This window comes from Pelophylax lessonae, assembly GCF_965119305.1.
Source record: "Pelophylax lessonae genome assembly, chromosome: 2".
NCBI classification, from domain to species: domain Eukaryota; kingdom Metazoa; phylum Chordata; class Amphibia; order Anura; family Ranidae; genus Pelophylax; species Pelophylax lessonae.
The window spans coordinates 593,373,446-593,396,515 of NC_138769.1; the positions used below are offsets into that span (position 1 = coordinate 593,373,446).

Genomic DNA, 23,070 nt, shown 5'->3' on the forward strand with positions numbered 1-23,070 from the left:
AAATTTCTCCCAGAAACCCATAAATAGATTTGCATAACATGGTGCAAAATGTGCACCCATCGCTGTGCCTGAAGTCTGTCTATAATGTACTCCCTGGAACTCAAAATAATTCCTTTCAAGTGCGAACAGGGTGCATGCACGGATGAATTCCGATTGGTCCGGATGTAGGTACTCTGCTCCCAACAAGAAGTGCTCCACTGCTTTCAATCCACCTTCATGGGGGATTGAAGTATACAGAGAGCTCACATCCAAGAACAGCCATAGATAACTCGGTTCCCACCTATACTTCTTTAGTATATCAAGTACCTGTGTGGAGTCTCTGATGTAAGCCGGGAGGGATATAACTAGTGGCTGTAGATGGAGATCCACATATTGGCAAAGCCTACTAGTGATACTATACATGGCTGCCACGATCGGTCTCCCAGGGGGACATACTGGATCTTTGTGTATCTTGGGAGTGTGATAAAAATGTGGAGTTTTAAAATAATTATTTAAAAAGACGGAGTTTTAAAATAATTATATTTTTAATTGGTGGTTTGAATGATGTTTAAGCATTTGTAGATATTTTATTTTAATATATTTTACTGTATCTACAGTATTGCATGACAACCAGATAGCCCCTTGCTCCTCCTCTCCTAGTATTATAGGTGATACCATTTGGAGACTGACCCTTTAAAAGTAAGAGTCTATAATCAGGGCTGGGAGTATATTGGTATATAATGGGGAGGTGTAACAGGAAGTAGGGTGGGACCTGAAGAAGGAGGCTCCGTCTCCGAAACGCGTTGTCCGTAGCAACCAGCAGAAGGTAGTGCATCCCCTTGCATCCCTCCACTCCACAGCCCCACGCTGCATACAGCCTCGGCTGAGGCTAAGGTCAGCCTTTCCAGCGGTGAATGGTGGCGGGTGGGTGCGCAGGCGCACTAGCATCGGCATGTTGTGATCCGGTGGGGGGGGCTGGTAGCAGGAAGTAACAGAGAGCAGGCTTAAGCGGCACCTGCTGCGATAGATGAGACCGGAGGTTACCCCGGAGGGACGGGAGGAGCTGGAAGCTACTGTTTATGTGCTGATGTGCTTGTCCTGCAAGGACCGAAATGTGAGTGCAACCTTATTGTTTTGTATTGTCCTTCATTAAAACGATATTATCCAAGGTCTGCGTGCGCTTCCCTTCTTTACAGTTTGGAATCTGCTATATATCCGCCACCCAGTGGTGTACAAGAGGAGCTGCAGCGACCAGAATAAATTTCATGCAAACATACAAACTGTTACAAGTAGGGATTGGACTCAGGATCAGCGCCAATGACTGGTGAAGTATACCCTCATGTACATGTTGGAGTCTAATATGTTTATGGGTTCTTTTTGATTGCATATCCTTGTTTAAATACCCTACCCTGACTATTCTAGGGGTATTTTTAGGTAAAAAATTTGTCCGGAACTCCGCTTTAAACAAGAGTTCCTTTACTAATTACAACTCTACATATAGATTTTCAGCGTTTAATGCTGTACCATCGAAAGCTGAGTCTCTGTACAAACAACTTCACTAGGAAATATTCCATACCAATCAAAGTTGGAACAACTGCCTTCTATTGTCCTTTTGCTCTATATTCCCAGATAAAGCTGAAAACATATTCCTGTTCGACAATGGAAGAATTTGCTCAGTCCACACAGGGAGAGAAAAGTTTTGTTTCCCCAAAAGGAAGTGCCTACATTGTGCATTCATGTGCTCATGCAGCAGATGCCTCCTCCCAGAGGTCAGAGTTCTTCCTTAGATTATCCCTAGGCCCCATCCGTAAAGTCAAGCACGTTCCGGTGTTTGCTAACCTGAAGTAGGTAGCAAGCTTCTCCCAATAAACAACATGCCTAAGGAATGTAATAAAACAATTTTGCTATTAATGATCAATAAACGGTTATCAAAACAAAAAAATTTACTCTCCAGCCCTGCTTGGCATAATTTTTTCAACAATACTGTACAAAAATACAATCATACATAATATCAAGTTTCTAGGTACAATGTCATCATCCCAGTTCCTAGGCTCCTCCTTTTCACGGTGCACTCTACTCCTTCAGAATTAGGACATAATAATTTTACCTGGTCTTCGACACATGCCCATAGCTGAACTCTTGGAAACAACTGGTAAAATCCTTTAACACTGGATTATTACAGTCACATTTTCTGTGCTGTTTGAGAGGATGATGGTGCTCCCAAACACCCCGTTCTCAAATAGCCTGCCTGTGTTGGTCCACAGCTTTTACCTGTACATAGCAAAATTCTAAGTTGTATTGCATTTACACATTAGGGTTAAGGTATTTTTGCAACCTGTACGTTTTTACCACTTCCCTTCTCCATAAGGGACGTAGAACCTCTCGGAGGAGACATCCTAGGCTTCTGGTATTGTAGCCAGGGTCTCAGCTCTCTCTCTCCAGGCTTGGGAAGACCTCTTTGTCTAGATCTGCCGGGGCTGAACTGGAGGGACTTTCTGGAGGGCTGTTCTACTCGGGGGACAAGTTCTATTATTCCTATATCCACAGGAGTTGCATCCGCAGTGTTCCAACTCAGGTCCAAGTACTTGGCTTCTTCCCATCCTGGCAGTAACTCAAAGTCCCACAATTTTGGCAACAGACCTAGATGGAAAACTTGGGCATACACCAGTTAGCCCTGTGCCGCTTTGAATTCATGCTACTTCAGCACAACTTCAAAACCAACTATCAGTACGATTTATAGTGCAGTTTGCTGATATCTTTGCAACTTCATTTAACAGATGTCAATGCAAGTTGCACTGAAGTTGCACAGAAATAGTGCAGAAACCTTTTTCAAAGTTGCTGCGACTTAAGTCCCAGCAATTTGAATGCTTCTATTGCCGCAAATAGGGTACCACTTGTTATGCGACTTTGAACTATCAAGTTGCATGACAAGTCTCACTGATGGGAACTAGGGTTTAAAGCTAGAAAATAAGTGGCATTAATGTGTCCATCATCTCATAGCAATATGAACTGTTTCTCGAATCTGTTCAAAACATTCAAGGCATGCATCTGGTGATAATTGTCAAGGTTGCCAAAACTGTTACCAAATTGTCAAGCCATCAAATGGCTGGTGGCATAGGTGATCACATGTGCAGCCTCATGGCAACTGCAGCAGATCTAAACCAAGGCTAAAATTGTACCATCGTTGGCTGTAAAGGCAAGGGGGTTTTAGTTCCACTTTAAAAATGGAAGCCCCTTTCCAGCACCAGTCCCATGAGTAATGGGTTCACATCTTGGTTTCCTATCACTTGCCATCATAGACATTGTCTAGCCTTCTCTGCAGTAACTGATCTCTCCCTTGTAGACATGCACGTTAGAGCCCTTTAAAATATTTTATAGCCACCGTGCTTATAAACTTTTATAAAAGCCAAACAAAAAGTGGGAGATTTTCTGCCAATCAGGGCTCCTCTATCCTGCCAATTTTGCCAAACATTTAATGGGGTTTTACTTGTACTGCTGCACATTGACCTTTTAAGTCTGGGATATCTGTAAAATCTCAGTTCAGGGCTGTTTAAGACCAAGATTTTAGACTCTGGATTCTCCATAAACTTGGTCACTAGGGGGACCTCACCTCACATCCTTGGACCCACTACATAATGCTGAGTCAATCAAGACTGGGGTGCCTAAGACTCTAGAGAGTAGTTAACCAGTGGGGCAGAATCCAATGTTTTCAAGTGCGAGAGTCCCAACACCTCCATAATATTTGTCCCACATTTTCCTCACTTGTAGGATCTCCTTATGAGAAAATATTTCCCAAAATAAAAGAATGTTTCGACTGGAAGACAGTTGATTCCTTCCTAATTACACTGTTTCCAACATATAGATTTTCAGTATTCAGTGCTGTTTTATCACAGTCAAAGGGCTTTTTCACGCAGGCAGTTTGTGTTCCGATCAGCAGGGCAGGGGATCAGTTTACAGCTCCCCTGCTGATAGGAGCAGAGCGGGGTGGATTTGCACAGTTTATGCAGAGCGGACGTGGACAAGACCCCGTTCTGCTCTATGGGCAGTCAGAACAAAAGTGACTCTGCTATCTGTTTACACATGGCTGCCTCGGATCCAGTCCATCCAAATGGAAGAGTATGCAGTCCTCCTCCATTTTTGTTAGCAGGCCTGATTGGACCAGGAGGTAGGCGGCTGTAAATGGACACAAGTCTATAGAAATGCATGGACCAACCGATCAGGTCTGCCTGTCAGTTTTTCAGGATTGCCAGTGTGAAAGGACCCCAACGTCTCTTTACAAACTACTCCACTAGGAGAAACTCATAGTTGGCATAAGTGCCTTCTATTGTCTTTATGCTCTATATTGTGGGGAAAAGGTGACATTCCCTGCTCAACAAGAGAAAAAGTCCCTCACTCCCCAGGGGAAAAAGAGAAAAACACTCCCCTTAATGGGGGGGGGGGGGCACATTGTGGGCACTCACATGACTAATCAACTGGTGCATCTTCACCAAAAACAAAAATACTTTCCAATGCCAACCAACCAACTAACTTCACCACTCCGACCTTATATAACCTCAGCCTCCAGCCAGAGACTGATAGCAAGGGTTGCCTGGCACCCTGAGTGCTGACCATAAATTAAAGAGGTCTACAGTACATACTCCTACGCATGTGTCTATGGTGATACAGACTAAAAGAATATTATCTGTGAACCAACCACACATGAAGGCTGATATACTAAAGGAGCTGATAAGCTAAACACAATCAATTATGTGACTTGTCACTAAATTATCCAATCAGCAAATTCCTCTTTATTTATGTACATAGTTGGATAATTGGATTGAGTGAAGATTTTCTAATGCCTTTAGGAAATCAGCCCATAAATCTCACTGCCTATTTTTTTATGATTATGAACCTAAAGCCTGTATGTTTTTCATGCCCCATGGGAAGGGTCCTACAGATCGGTCACAAATCACTGATCAGAGAGGGGCATTATGTCCTCTCTAATGAGCAGTGGGCACCCTTACTATGGAAGAAATAATACATGGTATGTGATGTATATGTAGAAGGGCAAGTAATTCATTTTTAAGAAGCATTGCTTCCTATTGTCTATCTTAATATGCTGTTCCTTATATTTTGTAAGACTCTGTTAACAGCATATTTTATATTTCTTTAGGTGAATATTTACAAACTATGTTGATCAAGAATACAGGGACTAGAACCACTGCGACTATTCTCCTTCTCAATGGGGCATACTGGGTCAAGGGATTAATTCCTTTTCTATAAGTGATTACTTACCACTTACGGATCTGCTCAATATTCTTTCAGGCGTTAACCCCTACTCTGCTGACCGTCACAAGCAGATCTTAACTCATCATATGGGATAAGTAGGCATTGTATGGCTTCTCTGAGTATTTAAAGTGAACTGGTGACCTTTGGTAAATCCTTGATTACATAAGAAAACTAAAGCCCCTACTTTTGTATTGCAAGTATGCATATATTTGTGCATTGTATTTATGAAGCAGATAAAGGAAGCGCACACATGGATGATGAATATTTCCATGCCTACGTACGATGCTGTGTGTGTCTATGTGTATGTATGACAGTGTGTGTACAGATGGGAGGGGGGAGCAGGGGGGAATACGGGCTGCTTAGGTTCAGCCAATCCTCCTCATTGCTCTCAGAGTGGAGACAGGAGGAGATAAGGGGCTGGCAAAATCCTTGTAACCTCAGAAAGCAGAAGCTGTGCAGCTCATCCCTGCAGAGACTACACTGACCCTGTGCTGATCCTCAATACACAGCATGGAACCCAACAGTCCTAGAAAGATCCAGTTCACTGTCCCACTGCTGGAACCACATCTGGACCCAGAGGCAGCAGAGCAGGTAAGCAATGGGGGGCTGGAGCTATGTTCTTTATAGGAAATCTAGCAGACATAAAGGAATGCATTGGTTACATTGATTTGGGGATGGAAATCTATTGTACAGTGCATGTGGGAGAGGGATGGGAAGGGAAGAAGAGTGATCAGGACTGACATGGGAAGGTTCTCAGTTCTATATCACTGAACTAAGGTGAGAAAGCGATAAAAGAACACAAGTGCTAAGAGGAATATAGAAGGGGGGGGGGGGGTGACAGATAAGAAGAGCTGCAAATAGTGAAGGAGTGAGAGGATAGCACTGGAAAAGGTCACTGGCAAGCTTCAAGCTGTAATTAAATACTGCTCATCTGCTATGGGATGTGCCACTGTGTGCCCTGAGATGGGAGTGCCAGGCTGTTCTCTAACGATCTCTGGGGCTAGACTCTATCTATAAGTATATTCCCTAACTATCTACAGGGCTAATCTCTATCTATAGGGCTATTCCCTAACTATCTATAGGGGTATTCTCTATCTATAGGGCCACTCTCTAACTATATATAGGGGTATTCTCTATTTATAGGGCCACTCTCTAACTATCTACAGGGCTAATCTCTAGCTATAGGGCTATTCTCCAACTATCTATAGGGGTATTCTATATCTATAGGGCCACTCTCTAACTATCTATAGGGCTATTCTCTATTTATATGACCACTCTCTAACTATCTACAGGGCTATTCTCTAACTAGCTACATGGCTAATCTCTCTAACTATAGGGCTATTCTCTAACTATCTATAGGGGTATTCTCTATCTATAGGGTCACTCTCTAACTATCTACAGGGCTAATCTCTAGCTATAGGGCTATTCTCTAACTATCTATAGTGGTATTCTCTATTTATAGGGCCACTCTCTAACTAACTACAGGGCTATTCTCTAACTATCTACAGGGCTATTCTCAATCTATAGGGCCATTCTCTATCTACAGGGCTATTCTCTATCTATGGGGCTATTCCCTAACTATCTACATGGCTATTTTCGATCTATAGGGCCGTTCTCTAACTATCTACATGACTATTCTCAATCTATTCTCTAGTTATCTACAGGGCTATTCTTTTTCTATCTAGAGGGATATTTTCTAACTATCTACAGGGCTATTCTCTAACTATCTACAGGGCTATTCTCTAACTATCTACAGGGCTATTCTCTATCTATAGGTATATTCCCTAACTATCTACAGAGCTATTCTCTATCTATAGGGCTATTCCTTAACTATCTATAGGGGTATTCTCTATCTATAGGGATATTCCCTAACTATCTACAGGGCTATTCTCTATCTATAGGGCTATTCTCTAACTATCTACAGGGCTATTCTATATCTATAGGGCTATTCTCTAACTATCTACAGGGCTTTTTTCCATCTATAACTCTATTCTCTAACTATCTATAGCTCTAGCCTCTATATGTAGGGTGTTCTCTTACAATCTCTAGGGCTAGACTCTATCTATAGGGCTATTCTCTAACTATATACAGGGGTATTCTTTGACTATCTAGAGGGCTATTCTCTATTTATAGGACTATTCTCTAACTATCTACAGGGCTATTCTCTATCTAGAGGGATATTCTCTATCTATAGGGCTATTCGCTAACTAGCTACAGGACTATTCTCTATTTATAGGGCTATTCTCTAACTATCTACAGGACTATTCTCCATCTATAGAGCTATTCTCTATCTACAGGGGTATTCACTATCTATAGGGTTAGTCTCTAACGATCTACAGCGCTAATCTCTATCTACAGGGCTATTCTCTATTTATAGGGCTTGTCTCTATCTATCTATAGAGCTAGTCTCTATCTATAGGGTGTTCTCTAATGATCTCTAGGGCTAGTCTCCAACCATCTCTAGGGCTATTTTCTATCTATAATAAGGCTATACTCTAAAACTGTCAAGAGCTATTATATATTATTATATATTATATTATATATAACAATCTCTAAGGAAATTCTCTAACAATCTCTGGGGCTATTCTCGAAGCATGTCAAGGGCTTTTCTTTAGCTATCTGTAAGGTAATTCTCTAACAGTCTCAGGCTTTTCTCTAACTATGTCAAGGGCTATTCTCTAATAATCTCTGGGGCTATTCTCTAACAGTTTCTTGGGTTGTTTTCACACAGTCTCTGGGGCTATTCTCTGACTATGTCAAGAGCTGTTCTCTAACAATTTCAAGTGCTATTCTGTAAAGCCTAGTGCACACAATCAGAAAATCGGACGTAAAATACTGATTTCAAAGTGATTATGTGATAATCTGATCATTAGTACACAGCTTTCGATAGCCGGTCATGACAGTTCATCCGATATTATGTGAAGAGACAATCACAAAAAATGTTCTCGTACAATACCAGAACTAACGATTTTCATTTAATCAGTACAGTATTTGCCCCCAAAAAATCAGAAGAGCAAGATAAGGCATGCTTGGAACACAGAGAATGCATTACAATAAAATACAACACATTACATCACTTCCATACCTGTATTCTGTCGTACGAGAATTTTTGTAAGTTTAGTAACTTCTTTATTTTCGATATAAGACTAGCATGCAAAATAAAATTGATGATCGTTTGTCCAATATTCTCATTGTGTGTACGCAGCTTAACAATAACTAGGGTTGTTCTCTAACAGTCTCTGGGGCTATTCTCTGAAAGTTTTAGGGCTATTCTCCAACAATTTCAAGGGCTATTCTCTAACAATTTAACAGTCTCTGGGGCTTTTCTCAGGCAATATCAAGGACTATTCTCCAACAAGCTCCATTGTTGTTCTCTAACAGTCTCTGTGGCTTTTCTCCAACCATGTCAAGGGCTATTCTTTAACAATCTTTAAGATTATTCTTTAACGGTCTCTGGGGCTATTCTTTGACAATGTCAAGGGTTATTCTTTAACAATTTCAATGGTTAATCTCTAATAATGTCTAGGGTTATTCTCTAACAGTCTCTGGGGTTATTCTCTAACAATGTCAAGGACTGCACTCTAATAATTTATTCTCTAACATCCTCTTGGGCTATTCTCTAACAATATGTATGGCTATTCTGTAACAGCCACTAGGGTTACTCTCTAAAAGTCTCTAAGGCTATTCTCTCAAAAGCTCTAGTATTATTTTCTAACAATCTCTAGAAATAATCTCTAACAATGACAAAGGCTATTCTCTGAAAATCTCTAGGCTATTCTCTAAAATTGGCCATACATTACTCAAATTTTGGGTGATTCCTGCTGGTTTGTCTGAAATTTGAGCAGTCTATGCTGGTACTGCTTTGTTTGACAGAAGTCAATTTCTCTATTGACTTTTGTCGTAGGAGCCAATCAGATGCAAGCACTGTAAGGGTATTCTGCCAGCTGGCAGTGCTGGCTGTCTGACTACAAAGCCTGGCAGGGGGGAATTTGTCCATCTGCACTGTTAGCGTGGATGGAGGAATCTGTTAGATTTTGTATGTTCAGCATGCAGGCTGATCGAAAGAAATCTATATGTATATAAATAGTATAATAATCGCCAGCATTGTTCTCAAACAATCTCCAGGGCTATTCTTTAACAATCTCCAAGGCTGTTCTCAAACAATCTCCAGGGTTATTCTCTAACAATCCCCAAGGTCATTTTCTTAAAAACTCCAGAGTTTTTTCTAACAGCCTGCAGGGTTATTATGTTACAATGTCCAATGTTATTCTTTTAAAATCTCCATGGCTATTCCCTAAGGCTCCTTTCACATGGGCCTAGCTACTGACTCATGATCCATGGTGGTTTGCCTTGTCAGCAGTAGCTGGCCCATCATTAGCAGACCATCAGAAGGAGACATGATGCCTCCTGCACCCTTGCTTAAAAAAGAATTTCATATCAAAATCTTGAAAAAGAATTTCATATCAAAATCCTTCTTTACTCCACCATTGGACGCATCACGGTTGTGGTGTAGCTCTATTCACCTCTATATGATGCGTTGGCAGGCAATATCACCTGGCGAATGTGACATGCCCTATTTTTTTTTTTTTTTTTGCTGCAAAACACATCTTTGTGGCCAAAGCAATGTGTATGGGGGTGTCTGGCAGCAATTACCTGGTTATGACAGGCAGCTGAGGTGAGTTAAAAACGCTCCTCAACTGCTTGGTTTTTGCCAACGCTTGGTTTTTAGGCCTAACACTCTCTGGGGCTATTCTCTAACAGTTTCCAGGGCTGTTCTCATCTCTTGAGCACATTGGTCCTTTTCATATAATATAGGCTGCCTCTGTTTCCCTGGTGAATGTTAACCACCGGTAACTGTATATATTAAACATTTTATTTATTATATGGAATAGGCACTTGGAATGTACATGCACATTAATAGTGTAAGTTTAAGATGTGCTGAAAACAAAGAAATAGCACTAACAGCCATCATTTTAAATAATTATTCTGCTGTAAAGGTACCTTTGGGAATCAGTGGTAACTGTCACTGTTCTAGGTCGATGACACTTTTATTCTTAACAGTTATGGAGTATTATACTGTGCATGCACAATGATTTTTTTCAAAAGAATGCTTTCTTGTAAGAATCTTTCAGTGAGTGACTGATGAATAATTATTACAGGAATTGTTTTGTGAATGATCCTCACATGTGGATACAGTATTTATTTTTTAGTCTTTTTTTTCTTTATTTTTACCCGGTAAAACCCCCCAGTAAAACACTTCCTGTCCTAGGGAGGCAATGCTCACTCACTGTACTGAATCTATGGAGGAGCACTATTGTTCACGTAGAATGCTCTCTCAATTTGGTCTATAAACATATCCCCTTCTCCCCATCTCCATAAAGTTCACAGAAGATAGCTGGGAAGACCAGTAACATTGTTTGAGATTTTAGTCCACAGGAAGTTCCAATGATAATGGATTTCTGTTAGAATCTTTGGGTATTTTTCTGAGTTCGCAGAAAATGTACTTAGACTGGAAAAAATAAAACGAATACATTCACCTCTTTAGGGACTGGTAAGCTGAAATATATTATAATTTTTGTCTTTGGCTTTAGATGTTCTTTAAACACAAAGATTGCCATTGTTAATCTATTCTGAAAAATGCTAGATGCCTGACAATTTTACTGATCCCGTGATTTCAGTGCATTGAACTATGAATTCTCAGCCAGTGAATGTAAATGAAGTAAGAGCTCCTTAGTTGCATATCTGCTTCGGCTCTGTAAGTACTGAAGTCAATAAACCAACCAACTAAGTAGCATTTGTAGACAGACAGGCCAACAATTCTCAGACGTCATCATTTTCTCAGCATAGGTTTCCCTTAAACGGTATGTCCACGTTTGCAGTTAAATTTAATCAAACCCCATTATGTGTTTGTTATGTGTCCCCTCTCTCATACTGGTCACTGGAAGTTCAACATGGCACATCATGACAAAGAACTCTCTGAGGCTCTGAAAAAAGAATTGTTGCTCTACATAAAGATGGCCTAGGCTATATGAAGATTGCCAAGACCCTGAAACTGAGCTGGTGGTCAAGACCATATAGCGGTTTAACAAGACAGGTTCCACTCAGAACAGGCCTCGCCATGTTTGACCAAAGAAGTTGGGTGCACGTGCCCAGCATCATAGCCAGAGGATGTCTTTGGGAAATAGACGTATGAGTGCTGCCAGCATTGCTATACAGGTTGAAGGGGCGGGGGTCAGGTTGTCAGTGCTCAGACCATATGCCGCACACTGCATCAAATTGGTCTGCATGGCTGTTGTCCCAGAAGGAAGCCTCTTGTAAAGATGATGCACAAGAAAGCCCACAAACAGTTTGCTGAAGACAAGCAGACTAAGGACATGGATTACTGGAACTGTATCCTGTGGTCTGATAAGACCAAGATAAACTTATTTGGTTCAGATGGTTTCAAGCGTGTGTAGCGGCAACCAGGTGAGGAGTACAAAGACAAGTGTGTCTTGCCTACACTCCATCATGGTGGTGGGAGTGTCATGGTCTGGGGCTGCACGAGTGCTGCTGACACTGTGGTGCTACAGTTCATTGAGGGAACCATGACATGATACCAGCATGTACTGTGACAAACCAATGCAGATCATGAGCCCCTGCCTTCTGAGGGGGTAAAGGTGATGGACTGGCCAAGCATGTCTCCAGACCTAAACCCTATTAAGCATCTATGGGGCATCCTCAAACAGAAGGTGGAGGAGCGCAAAGTCTCTAACATCCACCAGCTCCGTGATGTCATCATGGAGGAGTGGAAGAGGACTCCAGTGGCAACCTGTGAAGCTCTGGTGAACTCCATGCCAATAAGGGTTAGGGCAGTGCTTGAAAATAATGGTGGGCATGCAAAATATGGACACTTTGGGCCCAATTTGGACATAACATCAGAATTTTTCCACACTATCCTATATTAACAAGCAATGCATGAAGATGGTTTCTAAACTTTTAACTCTTTGTTAAGGCAGACCATATTTTAAAGTCTAGTACACATGGGCTTAATGTCGGACGGCATCGGCCAGTTCAATAGAAACCAACTGACATTTAACCAGTGTGTATGGCAACCGAATTTGCCGGCTTCTGTCAACGGGGCATGACCAAAAAAGGTCTGCTGATCAGCATCTGATCAGCGCTCTTGCTCATTGCCTTGTCATCCTCAGCAATCCCTGAGATCTCTGTACTAACATCGCATTAGTGTTATACTTTTATACATGTTATACTTTCCCAGATCCTCCTCTTCTCGGGTCACTGGCTGGAGCTTCTGGCCCCTCCCTCCTGTTGAGTGCCCCCAAAGCAAGCAGCTTGCTATGGGGGCACCTTACCTGAGCCACAGCTCTGTATATCCATTCAGACACGAAGTCGTGGTTTAGCCCCACCCCCTCATTATCTAACTGAGTTTGATTGACAGCATTGGGAGTCAATCAGGAATCAACCAATCAGGAGAGAGAGTCCCGGACGGCCGAGGCATTTGCAGACATCGCTGGATAGAGATGGGGCTCAGGTAAGTATTAGGCGGGCTGAGGGGGGCTGCTACACACAGAAGGTTTTTTATCCTAATGCATAGAAAGCATTAGGATAAAAAACCTTCTGCCTTTACAACCACTTTAACTCTAGTTTACATCTTGTAAAGAAGAAAGAACAAGGTTAATTAGGTTAACATTAATCCACATCCCATGGAAGGATTTTTAAGCAATTAAAAAGCACTTAAAAAGGTAACCATAAGGCCTCATGCACACAGGGCTTTAGAAAAAAATGAGCTGCAAAGCCACTACCTAAGCCAAGAAAAAAGCAGCTGTAAAAATGCCTTTTTAGTAGCCTTTTCCATTGGCATTAATGAGCGTTTAGCTGCGTTAGCTTTTAGCAACATTTCTCTGCACCTATTTAAAATCAATGGTTCCCTATGAGAGCCATCTTTGTTCCGACTTTCAGCCCAATGGAATAGAAGTCACATCCAAGTCGGATCATGAGAATCTTGAATGAGAACCCTCACGCCAAAATGAAAAAAAAAAAAAACGGCGAAGCCCCCCCCCCAATTACCATACCAGGCCCTATGGTATAGATCTTCAAAAGGGAACCCCACGCCAAAAAGAAAAAAAAAATGGCGTGAGGTCCACCCCCAAGACCATACCAGACCTTCGGACTTCTCAAAACCGTCTCTTGTCTTTAGGCTCCATTCACACCTGGGCGTTTTCAGCTCCAAAAACGCTCAAAAGAAACGTTTCCAAAACGCCCAACAAGTAAAACCCCATTCATTTAAATGGCCCCTGTTCACATCTGAGCGCTTTAACGCCTGAAGCAAAATGCCCAACGCTCAAAAAAGTACATGAGCTTCTTTTTGGGCAGATTACAGGCGTTTTCCATTGGTCTCTATTCAATCTAAAAACGCCTGCACAAAAAACGCCTGTAAAACGCCTGTAAAACGCCTGCAAAAACGCCTGAAAAAAACGCCTGAAAAAACGCCTGAAACAAAAACGCCCAGGTGTGAATGGAGCCTTATTTACACTACACTACCCCATAATCATTCACATAGGGGGGATCTGGGGGCCCCCTTGTTAAAGGGGGCTTCCAGGTTCCAATAAGCCCCCTGCCCGCAGACCCTTACAACCACCGCCCAGGGTTGTCGGGAAGAGGCCCTTGTCCCCATCAATATATGGATAAGGTGCTTTGGGGTGGGGTACACCCCCTGCCCCAAAGCACCCATCCCCCCATGTTGAGGGCATGTGGCCTGGTATGGTCTAGGAGTGAGGGGGAGGCGTTCGCTCATCCCCTCCTCTTTCCTGACCTGCTGGGCTGCATGCTCAGATAAGGGTCTGGTAGGGATTTTGGGGGGGGGGCTCCATGCCATTTTTTGGGGGGCTCCCCATAACATTTATACCAGGCCGAAGGGTCTGGTATGGTCTAGGGGGGCGGGGGACACCACAAGGTTTTTTTTTTTAATTTTGGCATGGGGTTCCCTTTTAAGATCCATACCAGATTTAAAGGGCCTGGTATGGATCTTAGGGGGACCCCGTGCAGTTTTTTTTTTTTTTTAATTTTGGCATTTTCCCATAAGGAACCATTGATTTTGACATGTCAAAAAAAAAAACGCTTGACACGGCTTACCAGCTTAACGCTATAACCGGCGTTAAACCGCGTTTAGCAGCCTTTAGCAGCGTCAGACGTTTTTACAGCTGTAACGCCGGTCCTCAGAACATGCTGGACCTGGGTCTTTTATTGCAGCTTGAAATGCCTATGCCATTTACAGCTTCTAAACGCCTGCGTGTGCATGAGGCCTTGGAATAACATGGAAGGGGCGTTTTGAGCTGCAAAAAAAAAAAAACGCCTGACGCTCCTAAAAGCAGTTGTAAAAACGCCCTGTGTGTATGGGGCCTAAATGTAGAAAGATTTTTTAAATATATACTATGTTATTGGGAACATGTAACAAATATAAATTAGGTGGCTGCAAAAGTAGAAATACATTTTAAAAGTAACACGTTAGGGTGATTTGCTTAAGCAATCATAACCAACCAAACCAGTTTTGCTTAGAAGGCAATAAACATAAAATGAAACTTTTTTTTTTTTTCATTTTATTTTAGCCAAAGAGTGGACAGATTCAGTTACAATAAGCAGTTTACGGAACCAGGGGATGTTTCTATTGACTCCAGCAGGAAAGACTAACAAAATAAAATCACATGCAGTTTCATATTATCTCTTGGCTAGTGAGACATCTGCACACCTGCCGTGTCGGTTATGAAGCACTTCCTCTGTCCCTGTTTGAGTTTTCATTTATTTTATAATAATGTGGGATTGAAACATTGACGTTGAAGAGTGAGATTTGAAGGTACGCATGATGGAACCCCCAAGAGATATAAGAAAACATCTCAGAAAACTCCACCTATTCCTGAAATATTAACTTTAAGTGCAGCAATGTTTTAACCCCCATAAACTGCTCTGGCAGTAAACTTCATTGATGGTTTGGTTAAAATGGTAAAGTATATGTGAACCCTTACCTTTTAAAACAATTCATTCTATAAACAGCATTGAGGACGGGATCATTAGTTCTATATCAGTTTTTGCAGATGACACAAAATTGGGCAGGGCAATAACTGCACAGCATGAAGCAGATATCCTACAGAATGACCTGGACAAAATAACGGAGTGGGCAACGACATGGCAAATGAGGTTTAATGTGGAGAAGTGTAAGGTTTTGCAAAACATAAAAGCACAATACACGTTGGGGGGGGGGGGGGAACCTTTGGGCGAATCAAAAATGGAGAAAGATCTGGGAGTCTTGGTAGAGGATGGACTAGGCAATAGCATGCAATGTCAAGCGGCAGCTGCCAAAGCCGGCAGAATATTAGCATGCATAAAGAAAGGGATGTATTCCAGAGATATAACTATAATTCTACCACTTTATAAAACTCTGGTCCGACCCCATCTGGAGTATTCTGTCCAGTTCTGGTCGCCAGTCCTCAGGAAGGATGTGTTGGAGCTGGAGAGAGTCCAGAGAAGGGCAACTAAACTAATTAGGGGAATGGAGGACCTTAATTATGAAGAGCATCTGCAATCGCTTAATTTATTCTCGCTGGAGAAGGAGACATGATAGCAATTTATAAATATCTCAATGGTGATCTCGACATAGAAAAAAAGCTATTCAGTCATAGAGAGTGCAAGAGGACTCGAGGGCATACATTGCGATTAGAGGAGAAGCGTTTTAACCTCAGGCAACTTGGGGGGTTCTTTACTGTTAGGGCTACAAGAGTGTGGAATTCTCTACCACAAGAGGTGGTTTCTGGTTTCTGCAGGAAGTATGACTACATTCAAAAGACTCTTGGACGTACATCTCAAGGATCAGAACATTAAGGGGTATGAGAGATGATTACGGCCACGCGCGCCTACACAGGTTGAACTGGATGGACTATTGTCTTTATTCAACCTCAACTACTATGTAACTATGTAGTTTTGCATGGAAAAATGTTTGTATATATAAAAAAATATATATACTATAATTACCTTTTTTTCTATTTTTAATGATCACATGACTGCTGTTCTCAGCTGCACAAGGAGCGTAGGGAGATGGGGGTGTGTCAGCAGGAGGCAGAGAAAGAGAACTACATTGATCTTTCCAGTGATTAACTGTGCAGGGGGGCGTGTCAGTAGGAGACAGATTAACCACTTACCGTCAAGCCGCCGCCTATATATGGCGGCTGGTCGGCAGGTTCCCGTGAATCGGCATATTTGTACGGTGGTTCGCAGGAGCGATCCTGAGGGCACGCGCGCGTTGCCGGAGGCACATGTACGCACCCACTCGCCATCGGGGAAGCAGATCCATGGGGCCGGGGGCCGCGATCGCTCCCTGGGTAGAGAGGGCGGCGGTCTGCTGTTGTAAACACGGCAGACCGTTGTTCTTTCAGGAATTAATGCAGAGCTCTTCCTATTTAGGAACACAGGTCTCAATGTTGATTTCACGAGCCCATCCCCACACAGTTAGAAAACACCTCCCAGGATCACATTTAACCCTTTGATTGCCCCTGGGTTAACCCCTTCCCTGCCAGTATCATTATTACAGTAACAGTGCATATTTTTAGCACTGATTACTGTAGTAATGTCACTGGTCCCCGCCAAAAGTGTCAAAAATGTCAGGAGTCCGATCTGTCCGCCGCAATGTCACAGTCCCGCTAAAAATCGCTGATCGCTGCAATTACTAGTAAAAAAATAAATAAATAAAAATGACATAAATGTTTGCCCTAGTTTGTAGACGTGATAACTTTTTGCGCAAACCAAACAAAATACGCCTATTGGGATTTTTTTGGGGGGGGAATGTCACCATAGCAGAAATTGAAAAATGTTGTATTGTTTTCAGAAGTGTCGCTCTTTTGTTTATAGCGCAAAAAAATAAAAATCGCACAGGTGATCAAATTCCGCCAAAAGCTCTATTTTATGGGAAAAAAAGTACATCAATTTCATTTGGGTATAATGTTGCACAACCGCGCAATTGTCTGTTATAGTACTGCAGTGCCGAATCACAAATAAATGGTCTGGTCATTAAAGGGGAAAATATTCCGGTTCAGAAATAGTTAACAGCACTACACTAATCTTCCCAGTGATTAACTGTGCAGAGGGGGTGGGGGGGGGCGTGCCAGTAGGAGGCAGAGAAACAGCATTACACTGATCTTCTCAGTGATTAACTGTGCAGGGGGGCGTGTCAGTAGGAGGCAGAGAAACAGCACTGCACTGATTTTCCCAGTGATTAACTGTGCAGGGGGCATGTCAGTAGGAGACAGATTACCAGCACTAGGCTGATCTTCCCAGTGAAGAGCTGTGCAGGGGGGGCATGCGAGTAGGAGGCAGAGAAACAGCACCACACCAATCTTTAAAAAGATTAACTGTGCAGGGGGGCTTGTCAGTAGGAGGCAGGGAAACAGCACCACACTGATCTTCCCAGTGATTAACTGTGCAGGGGGCATGTCAGTAGGAGACAGATTACTAGCACTAGGCTGATCTTCCCAGTGAAGAGCTGTGCAGGGGGGCGTGCCAGTAGGAGGCAGAGAAACAGCACCACACCAATCTTTAAAGAGAAAAAATAGAAATCGCACAGGTGATGAAATTCCACCAAAAGCTCTATTTGTGGGGAAAAAAGTACATAAATTTTATAGTGTTGCACAATCGCGCAATTGTCTGTTATAGTACTGCAGTGCCGAATTACAAAAAAATGGCCTGGTCATTAAAGGGGAAAATATTCTGGTTCAGAAGTAGTTAATAGCACTACACTGATCTTCCCAGTGAAGAGCTGTGCAGGGGGGCGTGCCAGTAGGAGGCAGAGAAACAGCACCACACCAATCTTTAAAGAGAAAAAATAGAAATTGCACAGGTGATGAAATTCCACCAAAAGCTCTATTTGTGGGGAAAAAAGTACATCAATTTTATAGTGTTGCACAATCGCGCAATTGTCTGTTATAGTACTGCAGTGCCGAATTACAAAAAAATGGCCTGGTCATTAAAGAGGAAAATATTCTGGTTCAGAAGTAGTTAATAGCACTACACTGATCTTCCCAGTGATTAACTGTGCAGGGGGGCGTGCCAGTAGGAGGCAGAGAAACAGCATCACACCGATCTTCCCAGAGATTAACTGTGCAGGGGGGCGTGTCAGTAGGAGGCAGGGAAACAGCACCACCCTGATCTTCCCAGTGATTAACTGTGCAGGGGGCGTGTCAGTAGGAGGCAGGGAAACAGCACCACCCTGATCTTCCCAGTGATTAACTGTGCAGGGGGCATGTCAGTAGGAGACAGATTACCAGCACTAGGCTGATATTCCCAGTGAAGAGCTCTGCAGGGGGGCGTGCCAGTAGGAGGCAGAGAAACAGCACTACACTGATCTTCCCAGTTAACTTTACAACAGACACATATCAGGAATATGAAATATTCAAGTAACATACACCTTAAAAGGACACAAAGAAAATCAATTCCAACAGATTAGGCTGCAATGTAGGATACCACAATTGTTTCATGGTACATGCAAATGAACGTCTTTAAAAGATCAATAGGTACTTTTCTTGTGTGTGTCGTTATATCTCATTGGATTTTGCTGTCATTCGCTAACCAAAAGAAATAAATAAATAAATAAATTAAACAGCTCCTATAGCCCCTAAATTAGTGCATCTTTCTTCCAATCCATATAAATGGCAGTGATGATACAGGGAAAATGATCATTCTGCAGACTTTTACATAGATTGAAAGTCGGTCGGTTTAGCAGGGATAAGGCACATTTTGATCGATGGGACTTTTCCAATCAATTAGTGCTGCCAGCAACTCTGATCAGTGTATTCTGTCGACTGGAAATTCTCCCCATTGTCAGAATACAATAACTCAGCAGGGATTATTCCCCCATCCACGTCGGGTGTGTAAATTGGTCAATTTTGGAATAAAGTCATTTTTGTGGGTTGAAAAAAAAAAATAATAATAATAATAATGTAAGGGCAGCATTACAGGATTAAGTCACTAACAAGACATTTTTTTTTTGCTGTGAGTCTATTACGATTATATTAATTATTCATCAACTGGCATCTTCTCCCTAAAGTTAACCTTAGGGAACTTGCCAGTGTAACATTACTGCTTGCAAATAAATGATTAGCTGAGTTATGTCTGTCCTCGGAGACCATGCCTCACTTTGTAACGAGCTTTATTTAAAATATAATAAAACAATAATACGTTTATGAGAGGAGGAGACCTCCTGAAGGCAATGAAAAGATTGAACTACATCCAAGGAGCTGATGAATGCAATAGTAATTGTGTACATATGGCTCTGTCACTTGTTTTGTCATATAACAATGCCCTCTGTAATTATAGTACTTCCATTTGGCCATTCATAGGCAGCAAAGTACAGTTATTATGTGTAATTTATACCGTGCCAACTTAGTACTCAGCACTGTATGATCAATGATGACATTCTAGAAATAGCGTACAGACACCCCCTGTTCTATATCACCTGATTCTGCCATTTTATGGATTTCTTTTTTTCCATGACTGCTTCAGCTAATGTTGCATCATTGGAAACCCAAGACCTTTTTCTTATCTTTCACATTTCCCATTATATATATTAACTATTTTCATTGACTTGTGATCTACCAGCATGCCTATGATAATATAATTATAGACCAGAGGTTTCCAAACGTTTCAATATGAAGGCCACATCACATATTTTACAAGTATTTGTGAGCCGAAAATATCAGTTATATAAATTAATGAAAATCTTTTTTTTTTTTTTTTTTTTTATCACCATGATAAGATTTAAATCAAAAGTTAGAGAAATTCAATAAAACAATGCAAACTCACCCCTTACATTATAATCCTCACATCAGAATCTACCTTTGGAGTCGACCCTTACATCAGAGACCCCGTCAGAGGCTCCCTCACATCAGAATCTACCTTAGGAGTCTACCGTTACATCAGAGACCCCTTGAGAGGCTCCCTCACATCAGAATCTACCTTAGGAGTCTACCCTAATATCAGAGACCCCTTCAGAGGCTCCCTCACATCAGAATCTACCCTAGGAGTCTACCCTTACATCAGAGACCCCTTCAGAGGCTCCCTCACATCAGAATCTACCTTAGGAGTCTAACCTTAGATCAGAGACCCCTTCAAAGGCTCCCTCACATCAGAATCTACCTTAGGAGTCTACCCTTACATCAGAGACCGCTTCAGAGGCTCCCTCACATCAGAATCTACCTTAGGAGTCTAACCTTAGATCAGAGACCCCTTCAGAGGCTCCCTCACATCAGAATCTACCTTAGGAGTCTACCCTTACATCAGAGACCCCTTCAGAGGCTCCCTCACATCAGAATCTACCTTAGGAGTCTACCCTTACATCAGAGACCCCTTCAAAGGCTCCCTCACATCAGAATCTACATTAGGAGTCTACCCTTACTTTAGAGACCCCTCCCTTCAGAGGCTCCCTCACATCAGAATCTACTTTAGGAGTCTATCCTTACATCAGAGACACCTTCAGAGGCTCCCTCACATCAGAATCTACCTTAGGAGTCTACCCTTACATCAGAGACACCTTCAGAGGCTCCCTCACATCAGAATCTACCTTAGGAGTCTACCCTTACATCAGAGACCCCTTCAGAGGCTTCCTCACGTCAGAATCTACCTTAGGAGTCTACCCTTACATCAGAGACCCCTTCAGAGGCTCCCTCACATCAGAATCTACCTTAGGAGTCTACCCTTACACCAGAGACACCTTCAGAGGCTCCCTCACATCAGAATCTACCTTAGGAGTCTACCCTTACATCAGAGACCCCTTCAGAGGCTCCCTCACATCATAATCTACCTTAGGAGTCTACCCTTACATCAGAGACCCCTTTAGAGGCTCCCTCACATCAGAATCTACCTTAGGAGTCTACCCTTACATCAGAGACCCCTTCAGAGGCTCCCTCACATCAGAATCTACCTTAGGAGTCTACCCTTACATCAGAGACCCCTTTAGAGGCTCCCTCACATCAGAATCTACCTTAGGAGTCTACCCTTACATCAGAGACCCCTTCAGAGGCTCCCTCCCATCAGAATCTACCTTAGGAGTCTACCCTTACATCAGAGACACCTTCAGAGGCTCCCTTACATCAGAATCTACCATAAGAATCTACCCTTACATCAGTGACCCCTTCAGAGGCTACCTTATGTCAGAATCTATCTTAGGGGTCTGCCCTAACATCAGAGACTCTATCAGAGGCTCCCTTACATCAGATAAAAAAAAGAATGAAGAGATTTCCAGTCACAACTTACCAACCAGCCAGCGACCAACCGAATTGACCTGTCAATTTGGTTGGTCGCTGGCTGGTTGGTAAGTTGTGACTGAAAATCTCTTCGTTTTTTTGATCTGCGTCTGCCCTTCCAGTGCTTCTTACCACTAAGACCAGTTATAGGTGGAGGTGGTGACCACTTTGTGCATCCCTTACATCAGAGTCTGCCTTAGGTGCCCCTCTTACATCAGGGTCCCCATTAGAGCCCCCCTGTAAATTAGGGTCCCCCATCAGAGTCCCTTCTTACAGCAGAGACCCTATCGGAGCCCCCCTTACATCTAGGTCTCCATCAGAGCTTCTCTTCCATTAAAGTCCACCTTAAGAGTCTCACCTTACATTAGGGACCCTATCAGAACCCCACTTTACATCAGGGTCCCCATCAGAGCCCTCCTTACATCAGGGTCCCCCATTAGAGCCCCCCTTACTTCAGGATCTCTATTAGAGCCCAACTTACATCAGAGTCCACCTCAGAGTCCCCCTTACATCAGATTCCCCATCAGAAGTCTGCCCTTACCTTACAGAGTAGGTGTAGTCATTGTACCAGAAGGGAGGGAGTTGGAGCAGGTATGGGCATAGGCTGTTCTGTCCTCCTGTTGAGACAAGCAAATCATTGCTTGCTAGAACACCAGTGATCCTAGCAACCAACTTACTTAGAGAAAGACTGCACAGTGGGGGGGGGGGGGTACCTGGCTGTATTTTGGGCCCCCCTTAATGCACACTTATATACCTTAAAGCTGTCTGATTCAAACAGTTTTGTGAATTTACCAGAATTGGCAATATCCTCGTATCATCTAATAAAATATACCCACTGAAGTGACTAGCCACTGGTGAAATACAGAGATGAAAAAAACCCTCCTACATAAGTTGCACCTGTTTATCTGCTGCCCTTCCTACTCAACAGCCTTCTAAAACACACAGAATAAAGTTTTTTTCATGAGCTCCAACAAGCAGGGGACAGGGATCGATGTCACACACTGTAGAGCACAGAGAGGATAGCTCAGTGTAATCTGAGGCCTGAGTAAAGACAATGGGCACACCCCTTCTACACAATATCATGGGGAAACATGCACAGCTGAGGCTGTCAGTTATAGGCTGTGTACTGGGGAAGGGGGTGAGGATGGTGTATATCTCCCTGGATTGCCTGGTGTCTAGTTAGACTGTATGAAGTGACTCATGCAGATAGTAGAGGGGGAGAGATCTGATGGGAAGTACACGAGGTGCTTTGGATTGAGGCTAGTACACACTATATAGGGATTTAGTTTGTTCATTTTCCATTTCAAAGATTTACAACCACTTTAAATCTACTATTTGACTGTAAATTGAACAATGGTGAGGAAATGCACAGGCACAGTGTAGATCTCAGTGATTCACCAAGATCTTATAGGTGAAGTATGGCCAAAAACTATTTTTAGCCATTTGCACAGTAAAAATAAGTTGCCTTAAGTGAAGTTTGCCACATCTCTGGCTACTGCAGCATTTGTCAAATATTTTACCTTTTTTCAACCTGCTCTCCCTAATT

General features: G+C 42.6%; 1 protein-coding gene across 2 annotated transcripts in view; it reads left to right on the forward strand.

Annotated features, from left to right (window-relative positions):
* The first annotated feature begins 5,645 nt into the window (after positions 1 to 5,645).
* The window catches only part of PPP1R1A (protein phosphatase 1 regulatory inhibitor subunit 1A), a 282,084-nt gene continuing 264,659 nt past the window's right edge, over positions 5,646 to 23,070 (forward strand). The window contains exon 1 of one of the 2 annotated variants that reach the window (XM_082244626.1): positions 5,646 to 5,838. In XM_082244626.1, the coding sequence (XP_082100752.1) occupies positions 5,758 to 5,838 (81 nt within the window). In that variant the 5' untranslated portion in view covers positions 5,646 to 5,757. The remainder of the gene's footprint in view (positions 5,839 to 23,070) is intronic. The other variant, XM_082244625.1, reaches the window with a different exon arrangement.